Raw genomic sequence first — 10,356 nt, 5'->3', positions numbered from 1 at the left:
ATAATCTGAGTTAATCATGAGTAACTATTGTAATATTGTAGACAGTTTTACTAAAGTAACTTAGCTTGCAGTAATCCAAATTGAGAGATCTCATATGAATAGAGTGTTGGAAAACAGGAAAAAATTGCCTTCCTCGAACGTCATCTGTCCTGTGTCTCTACATATGGAGACTTATAGCAACATCATGAGACTATTACAATTCTGCGTATAATTAGAAACTAGACTAGGAACAAAGGATTTTAGGTCCAGTTCTCTTCTAGGTGTTTGACAATCAAATTGAAACTCATTTCTATATAGTGTCCTCTGAGCTTTACAAGTGATGAAAATTGGACCCTTAGTAGTCCCTTGGGCACAGTATATGGCACGTTTTAAAATAGTTATGATTGAGCTATAGATAAACAGAAAGATTTCCTCTACTCCTTCTAAGTAATTTGGACACCAACCAAAATGTGTCCATCTGTGTACGGGTGTGTGTGTTTACACATGAGCATGTCCCAGTAGCTTCTTAATAACTCCCACTGAAACTTCATCACCAACAGCAGAATCAGGCACCGACTTCCACTTCCTTGTCCAGTAACACTCCCTTTGTAGGTCTTATAGTAAGCCTCAAACTGAGGGATTTGCACGTAAGACAGGGATACAGTGGAAATTCTTGAAGATGTGATTCTTTGAATCTGCCCTTTCTCTCCTGAAAGGGGAGTTAAGACACTAAGATATTTAGTCTTCCAAGAGGCTGTGTCTTCAGAAACAAAGTTTTCAAGAATTAAAGTCACCAGTGTTCTGTTCTGCTCTGTACCCAATAACTTACTGTTTGTAGTTGGAGTTTCAGGATCAAAGGATTAGGTAAAGACGTTGAGCTTTTAGCTAATGTAAAGGTTATGGATAGTGAAATTGAGATGTCTTTATTGATTATGTATAAATAGTTTGACTTTGATATTTTCCAGGTATATTAAATGCTTCAGAGCCAAATGATCTTCTCAGTGACAGAAACAGCAAAGGTGGGTGTTAACTGTTGGGAAGAGAGATGAAGTGGTAAGAGAGATTCAGAAATGTGTTCCACTCAGTGGGAGAGAAGGCATCATGCATTTGTTACATCCTTTGAGCTGCTTATTGGTGAGTCCACCTCAAAACAAGGTCAACGTATATTGGGTTTCCAGAGCCCCTTTCTGCCAAATTCTTGTCTTCAGGCAACATTGTCAAACATCCTTGTTCTGCAAAATTAGACCCTATACACGTAAGATTGAAGGGGGACAAAAACAGTTTATTCCACTCTATTTCCATCGCTTCCTTCCTTTCAGCCAAGTATATATTCATCATGCATTCCATAAGAACACAAGTATAACATTAATACTCACTAAAGGATTGTGGGGAAAATTGAATAAATCAGCATTCATAAGTCTTCAAACATAGTAAATCCTCAAAAACTAGTAGCCTGTGTTACTGCTGGAAATCATGATATCTCCTATCCCCCCAAATCTACCTCTACTTTTCTCATGACACATTTCACATTTTATCCTGCATTATGTCCATCAATTTATACAAATCATCTGCTTGTCTTAGGCTGCAAACCCTTTGACAATGTGGTCCAACTTATCCACATACATTTGAAATTGCAGGAAGTGTGCACTAAGAACAAAGAGGAGCAAATAATAATTGTAAAATTTCCTAAGAATGATCAACAACAGATTCTTGAAAATAGGCGTTATTGGGGCCAGCCCAGTGCTGTAGTGGTTAAGTTCACGTGTTCCACTTGCCAACAGATGTTACCTGAGGGCAATCTTCTTCACAAAAAAAAGGTGGGGGCATTATTCTAATGATACCATTGTCTCTCCCTCCTATGGGATCCCTCCACTCTCTTAGCTTAGATCCACAAAGGGAAAAACACAGAGGAGAGTGTGGTTGGTACAGTATGAACCACCTCTCAAAAGTAGGTCACTATCTTTATTCTCTCCCCGACACTCAAGCAAGATCACGTCAAGGATGACATCACATTATGCAAGATGAACAAGCTCTAGAGAATTGCTGTACAACATTGTAGCTATACTGTATTGTGGACTTAAAAATTTGTTAAAAGGGTAGGTCCCATGTTTAAGTATTTTGATCTCAATAAAAGAAAGTAAAGATATTCTTTGAGATTGGGATTTACATATTGTTTCAATGTGTTTCCCAATCATAAATTGTAAATATTTTAAAATAATTATTAATCAAATAATCTGTTTAGTATAAAGAAATCACAATGATGAGTTACCTACATGGAATAATTCTGCAATTTTAAGAAATTCAATGTAAAACAGCCAACAGCAAGGAAACTGACTCATGTCACAGCAAGATTGCAATAAGAAACTGAATGAGATCCTTTTATTCAGAAAAACAAGACCTCTTGAAGCCACCAGAATATTTGCTAATATGAAAATTCAATTTGTGAACAATAAGTTCTCAATGGCTGGAGCCATGTCTTCCTTATCTTTCTATATAGTGCTTCAGAAAATTCCTGACATTCAATAAATTTGCGTGGAATAAAAAATAATAATAAAACCAAAATAAATTAATTAAATAAAATATGCTAGGCCAATGTGACTACTAAACGTAAATGATATTCTTTTCAAAAATAGATTTATAGGAAAAGAATTATTCAATGACGTTTCATGTGATACTTTGATTTGATCATGAAACTGATCATAATCTTAAAAACTGGGAGAACTCAACAAATTGCAAACACCACAACCGCAGGAGGAACAATCTGAATTGCGTTCTTAGTGCTTAGGAAAGAAACAAAATAAACAGCCAAGTATGATATGAAGTAGCTTGAAACAAAAGTGAGAGAAAGATGACTCAATGGAGCTGAAAAACTGCACCAGGGTAAAAGAATGTGTTTTCCTTGACCAAACCCAGAATCAAGAACTGAACTTGGTCTTCTACTTTTCCTATTGTGGGTGTATGTGACAACTCTACTGGGAAATCTCCTCATCATGGTCACCATGACCTGGGAATTGTGCCTTCAACCCCCATGTATTTTTTGCTCCGTAATTTGTCTATTGCCGACATCTGCTTTTCCTCCATCACAGCTCCCAAGGTTCTGGTGGACCTTCTGTCACAGAGAAAGACCATCTCCTTCAATGGCTGCTCCACCCAGATATTTTTGTTCCACCTTGTTGGAGGGGTGGATGTATGTTCTTTGTCGGTGATGGCATTTGATCGCTATGTGGCCATCTCCAAGCCCCTGCACTACGTGACCATCATGAGCAGAGGGCGATGCACTGCCCTCATTGTAGCCTGCTGGGTGGGGAGCTTTGTCCACTCCATCGTGCAGATTTCCCTGTTGCTGCCCCTCCCCTTCTGTGGACCCAATGTTCTTGACACTTTCTACTGTGATGTCCCCCAGATCCTCAAACTCGCCCATACTGACATTTTTGTGCTTGAGCTGCTGATGATTTCCAACAGTGGGCTGCTCACCACACTGTGGTTTATCTTCCTGCTTGTGTCCTACACAGTCATCCTAATGATGCTGAGGTCTCAGGCAGGGGAGGGCAGGAGGAAGGCCATCTCCACCTGCACCTCACACATCACTGTGGTGACCCTGCACTTTGTGCCCTGCATCTATGTCTATACCCGGCCCTTCAATGCCCTCCCCACAGATAAGGCCATCTCCGTCACCTTCACTGTCATCTCCCCTCTGCTGAACCCCTTGATCTACACTCTGAGGAACCAGGAGATGAAGTCAGCCATCAGGAAACTGAGAAGAAGATGTGTACCTTCTGAGAGGATATAGACTGGTCACTCACTCCTTCTCACCACCTTTGAAAATGTCCATCAAATAAACAGCATTGACTAAAGGATTTTTAAATAAGTTTGATATTTCTACAAAGACACACATGACTTTCAAAGATTCTGTTTGGCATGCAATAATAATGTAAAAAGATACGTTTCATGTTGCAAAAGGAAGCAGAGAAATCAAACTGTTAGCTGAAGAGTTGCATAATGCTTATGCAATAAAGCCTTGGAAGAAATAAAGAAAAGAGAATATGTATGCACTCAGAAATTTTATCACATTGGAATTGTTGTGGGGGTTTCGTTCAGCTCTATTGCATATAATTGAGAAATACAAATGTTGTTTATTTCAGATGTACAACTTGATGTTTTGATATACATATAGATTGTGAAATGATCATTGGGGGAAAATGGATTAAGGTGGGACCTCTCTTGGTTATTACTTACAACAACATGGAAATCTCCAATTGTCTAAATAAAATTAACAATAAGAAAAAGCAAATATATATATATATACTCAGACATTCCCACTATATTCTTGTTACCAGGAAGGGAGCTGAGAAACATAATGCAGCTTGGGCATTGGATTGCTAAGGTCTTTCATGAAGTAATCACATTTTAATGAAGTAAGCACACTCAAATTAAGTTCCTCCTCTGACTTTCTGATATGAGTAAATTAAATAACTATTACCTGAAGATTTTTCCATCTAAAGCCCACACTCCAGCGGTTGAATGCAAGTGCTTTGAAGCCAGCACAGCTTGAGTTAGAATGTGGACCCCAGTAACTATGGGTTCTATGACCTCATGTAGGTCCTTATCCTGACCTTCCTCTGAACCCCACACCTACTGACCACACTTCCATGACATTGCCTCAGCGACCGGGGCTCAGCTCAAGCACCACACTCAGGACCTTGTTTCCAATTCCCTGTCCTCCTTCCTCCTATTCCCCCAGTAGGACTACAATTTATTTATTGTATCCCCAGCACCTGGCACAGCAAGTAGAACGTAGAAAACTGTCCAAAAAATGGTTGAGTTAAAGAACTCAGTGAATGAATATCACCTCTCACTCCTTTCTGTTTCTCAAATCATTGGAGAATAGGAGTAAGAAAACAATGGATTTGTTATTATTTTCTGTTAACATGACTCCCTAAAAATGACAGAAACCTATGAAGCTGCTTCAGACTACGCATATACATTCAAAAAGGTTGGCATGAACGGCAAAACATTATTCAATATATGAACTTGGTTTTTATTTGTTTTCTGGTTCTGCTATTTACAGCATTTGGAAGTTTTTCTTTTTTGCCCTTCATTTCTGCAGGTAGATCCTAGATCTTAAAATTTTTGAAATTAGACAAATGTTCATGTCACAGTACAAATGTCAGTTCAAAAATCAGACATGCAAAGGTCCTCAGGTGGGGCTGTGCCCAGGCCTTCATAAGAAGATGAGAGGAAGCAAGGAGGAGACAGGTAATAATTGTAGTCAGAGAGATAAGGAGGCCACGGGATCAGGTCCTTAGGACCTTTTAGACCATTGTGAGGATTTTGGCTTTCACCTAAATAAGATGCGATGCATTTTGAAGGGCTTTGAAGAGCAGAATAGTGATGAATGTTTTAGCAGAAATGCAGTGCTTACTGTTATGAATAGACTGAGGTGGGGCAAGGACAAAAACAGGGAGGCCAATTAAGAAGCTACTGCAAAAGTCCCATGAAAGAAATAATGAAGACACAACTTAGGGTAGTAACAGTGGAGGTGGTGAGAATGGTGAAAAACTCTGACAGTCGAGCAAGTAGGAGTTGCTGATGGATCCAGCGTGGATTTCCTGGTGACATGTGTGTCCTGTGAGAACTCCATCACCCACTTTCTTCATCTGCCCATTGAGAGCTCCTTCACTCTCGTCTACATAATCCTTTCAGGTCCAATGGCTCCTTCCAATACTTGTGTGTCACACTTCAGGAATTACCCTACGTGGGTGAAACTGCTAAGGAAGTTGTGCAGAATCCCTAAGAATAGGCATTTATGTCCCAATAGAAAATCTACTAAGAGGTAAGGTAGAATTCTGGTAAGCTGACCTAACAGGATTCTTGCTGAAGGCAGGCCAGGGTGATCAAATATCACTTGGGGGATGGAGAATGGTGAGGAACCTGATAAGATACTGAGGGTGATCAACATGGAGGTTGGGGGATTTTGGCTAAACTGAATTAGCAGAATTCTTGCTAAAATTGGACAATGCAGAGACAAGCATGGAGATCTCAAAGTGGAGGCCTAGTTGAAAAGTTCAGGGGAGTCTGAGTAGAGTTTGGTCAAGGGGAGAATCTTTGTCACTGCTAAAAACTTTTAGATCCTACACAAGAAGTGTGTTCCTAAGGACATGTGCCTGAGTCACATCTTGATTACTCCCACTGAAACCACCTCTCCATCAGTAGAATTTTTCCACAGCCACATCCAATTATATGCCCTCTGATAATTCTCACACTAGTTCTGGGATTGACAAATTGGTACATATGATGGAACACTGTGAATCAGTGTGGAAGAGCCAAGGAAATATTATTCTCTGAGTCTGCCTTTTTCCACGTAAAGATAGATGGGAAGCCACTGAAATCACTGGCCTTCAGAGGGGTATTTAACAAAATTTCCTGAAGCTGAATGACTCCTTAGGTTCGTGTGAACATTATTCAAGATGTTTGAGAAGGAGGTTGGAAATTTTAGGTAAGACACATAACTCTACATGAGTGTGAATGACTATGGTGTCTGGGTGTTGATGAATAAGTGTGAGAAGAGAAGAGTGAGAAAAACTGAAATCTAGATGGAATTGTAAGATTCATAAATACACTTTGACTAAAAATAATGAAATATATACACAAGATGCTGCATTCCAGGGTGAACTATCAGTGGCAGACAGCACAGCTAAGAAATATGAACAAAGAAGATATTGTGAAAGGAGAGTCATAGAAATGAGTTTAGTTTGGAAGTAGGCAGAGGAAGCTCTTTTTTTCCAGGATCCTTTGAATTGCACAAACAAGAGATTTTTCTCAGGCTTACTTCCTATAGATGGATCTCTTGAAACTGAAATCTACAGAGGTATTTCTTATGCTAAATTCAAAACTACAAAGAAAATAAAATATTTCAAAAAAGTTGAAAGAATAATACAGTGAACACCTACATACCCTCCCTTAGATTTATCAAACAATAAAAATTTTGTAACAATGATTTTCTTTTGCATGTCTTTCCGTGCCTACATATTTGGATCCTTTCTTTCCAGCCAAACTTCCCACTCATCAGCAACTGTTATATATTCAACTGGTCCCCTAAAGCCAGATCTCCCATTCTCTCCACTCCCATGTGCCCCAAACAGAAATGTCACCTCCTCCATGCAGCTTCCTCTGAGCCTCTTGGAGAGAAATCACCCTTTTCTCACACACACCTCATCTGTCTTTAGACGGTCCCCATCAATGTCATATTATTAAATTTCAGTTCTTTCTCCACTGGTTTTGGATTATATTCATTTCTCTCAAATAACCTAGAACTCTGCCAACTTTCTATCAATATTTGTTAAATAAATGGAGTAAAAATAGCAGAAACATGGAGCAGAAGGCAGAGGATGTTGTCTGAATTACCAAAAGTATTTTGTGAATGTAGGACCTATTCCTCTCTGACAAACAGTACTGACTCGGGGTCTGAGGTACTGTGCCTTCTACCCTTCTGTGTAGACCATAGTCTACTATTTACAATTCCATAGTCCCTGTGGAAGGATATCATAAGTAGGTAAGACCTCCTCAATATCTTTAGTAAGTATATTGAGTTGGTGTTTTCTGGTGATTATTTCCCCACTTTAACTAGTCAGAATTGATAGCTCAGCTACTATTTGGTTCAACACACTCCATTTCCTGATGAGCCTCCCATGTTAAGGTTACCCAACATAGTACTAATCATAACAGAAAACCAGTCATGTATGTTGAGACTCTATGTATGTTAATTCACCTAATCCTGATAACTTCCCTGTGAGGTGGGTATTACTATAATCCCCATTCCACAGATGAAGTGGAGACTCCATGAGGTCTCTCACTTACCCAAGTCACACAGGGACAAAGCCAGGACTTGAGCCCAGATGGCTCTCACTGCAGAGACCAGCACTTGACTTCTCTGGTCTGCTAAGATGTTGTCAGATAAGAAACCAAACCAAGCAAGTGCTCTCCTTACTACCAAACGCTGTCACCACCCTCTGGGCCACTCTCATTGACAGTAAAAGAAAAGTACCTCCTATTTTCCCCAAAAAACGTATGTTCTGATGAAGCTGTTTTAGAATACAGATTCTGGAAAACATACAACTCTTCTAAAAGATTGTCAGTACATTTAAGAAGCTGTGTGCCTGAGACAGTTACTAACCCAGCGTTTTACTTTAAGGTAACACACGTATGAGCATACTTACTATTGCTTAGGCAATGTTCTAAGTATTGATGCTTTTGCATATATTAATTCATTTAATCCTCACAAAAATCACATGAGGGAGATGCTATTGTTTCCAGATACTGATGCAGAGCCTGAGGCCAAAGGGGTAAACTAACTTCTCCTGTAGCGTAAGCAGTAAGTACCCAGCTGGGATTGCAACAGGCTGTGCTATGCCAGAGGCCCCCAGGTATCTGCCTGCATGCTCTGATAACTCTTGGTAGCTTTTTTAGTTTTCCATATTAAGTAGACTTTCGACAAAATTGTATACAGAAGAAAGACAACTTGAATGGAAAGTGAGCTAGGTGAAAAGAAATATCTTCATTTGAACTGGAAAACACCCCAAAAAGTGAGAGAAGTGACTTTCACCTTTCTTTTCTTTCTGATTATGGTAAGAAAAAGGAGATAAACTGCAAAGAAAGAAATTAAGTCCATTCCAAGGATTCGCAAAATAAAAAAAGAAAGGAATTCAAGAGCAAAATGATTATATTGTAAGCACATGCCTAACATTTTAAGAAAGTGACAAATTGTTTTCAAAAGTGGTTGCATCATAACATGGATGGACCTTGAGAGAATTATGTTAAGTGAAATAAGCCAGTGAGAGAAAGATAATCTGTGTATGTCTCCACTCATATGAGGAATTTAAAACTATGGACCAAGAACAGTTTAGTGGATACCAGGGGAAAGGTGGGGTGGGGGGTGGGCACAAAGGGTGAAGTGGTGCACCTACAACATGACTGACAAACATTAATGTACAATTGAAATTTCACAAGATTGTAACCTATCAATAACTCAATAAAAAATAATAATAATAATAAAAAGTGGTTGCATCATAGCACATTCCCACCAGAGTTACAGTTCCTCTACATTTTTGTCAACTCTGATATGTCAATCTTCTTTTTTTATTGCAGTAACACTGGATCATAACATTATATAGCTTTCAGACGTACATCGTAACATATTTCGAAGACTGTGTAGATTACATCATGTTCCCCACCCAAAAACTAATCATAATCCATCACCACACATGTGAGCCTAAATCATCCCTTTTGCCCTCCCCTCTCCCCTCTTCCTCTGTGGTAACCACCAATCCAATCTCTGTTGCTATGTGTTTGTTTGTCGTTGTTTTTATCTTCTACTTATGAGTGAGATCATACAGTATCTGACTTTCTCCCTCTGACTTATTCCACTCAGCATAATAACCTCAAGGTTCATCCATGTTGTCACAAATGGCTGGATTTCGTCATTTCTTATGGCTGAGTAGTATTCCATTATGAATATATACCACATCTTCTTTATCCATTCTTCCCTTGATGGGCACCTAGGTTGCTTGCAAGTCTTGGCTATTGTGAATAATGCTGCAATGAACACAGGGGTGCATGTATCTTTATGCATTTGTGTTTTCAAGATCTTTGGATAAATACCCAGCAGTGGGATAGCTGGATCATATGGTAGATCTATTCTTAATTTTCTGAGGATGCTCCATGTTGCTTTCCATAGTGGCTGCACCAGTTTGCACTCCCACCAGCAGCGTACGAGGGTTCCCTTCTCTCCACATCATCTCCAACACTTGTTTCCTGTCTTGTTAATTATAGCCATTCTGACCGGAGAGAGGTGATATCTCATTGTAATTTTGATTTGCGTTTCCCTGATAGCTAATGACGTTGAAAGTCCTTTCACGCGCCTGTTGGCCATCTGTATGTCTTCTTTGGAGAAATCTCTATTCAGATCTTTTGCCCATTTTTAAGTTGGGTTGTTGATTTTATGTTGTTGAGATGTATGAGTCTTTGTATATTTTGGATATTAACCCCTTCTCTCTTATTTTAGCCATTTTAATAAATGTGCACTGTTATCTCACTATAGCTTTCATTTACATTTCCCCACTGATAAATGACATTGAGCATCTTTTCATATGCTTAATTGCTAAACCTGTATCTTCTCGTTGAAGTATCTGTTCAAACCATTTGTCCCATTTTTTTTTAATTGGGTGGTTGGTTTTCTTATTGAATTTTAAGAGTTACAGCCATTCCATTCCTAGGTACTTACCTAAGAGAAATGGAAACATATATCTACATGAAGACCTATACAAGAATATTCATAGCAGCTTTATGTGTAATAGCCAAAAACTAGAAACAACCCAAATG

At 39.0% G+C, this 10,356-nt stretch overlaps 1 protein-coding gene across 1 annotated transcript; it reads left to right on the top strand.

The window, feature by feature from the left end:
• The first annotated feature begins 3,184 nt into the window (after window positions 1-3,184).
• LOC139040665 (olfactory receptor 4D11-like) lies at window positions 3,185-3,769 on the top strand. The gene has a single exon (XM_070487416.1). The coding sequence runs from the start codon at window positions 3,185-3,187 to the stop codon at window positions 3,767-3,769; it is 585 nt and encodes a 194-aa protein (XP_070343517.1).
• The last annotated feature ends 6,587 nt before the right edge of the window (window positions 3,770-10,356 follow it).

This window comes from Equus asinus, chromosome 17 (assembly GCF_041296235.1).
Source record: "Equus asinus isolate D_3611 breed Donkey chromosome 17, EquAss-T2T_v2, whole genome shotgun sequence".
Classification (NCBI taxonomy): Eukaryota; Metazoa; Chordata; class Mammalia; order Perissodactyla; family Equidae; genus Equus; species Equus asinus.
This window is presented reverse-complemented; position numbering and strand designations above follow the sequence as displayed.

What these genes read in the sequence shown, in the direction of transcription:
- LOC139040665 (XM_070487416.1), top strand. Translation starts at nt 3,185, where the DNA reads ATGGCATTTGATCGCTATGTGGCCATCTCCAAGCCCCTGCACTACGTG.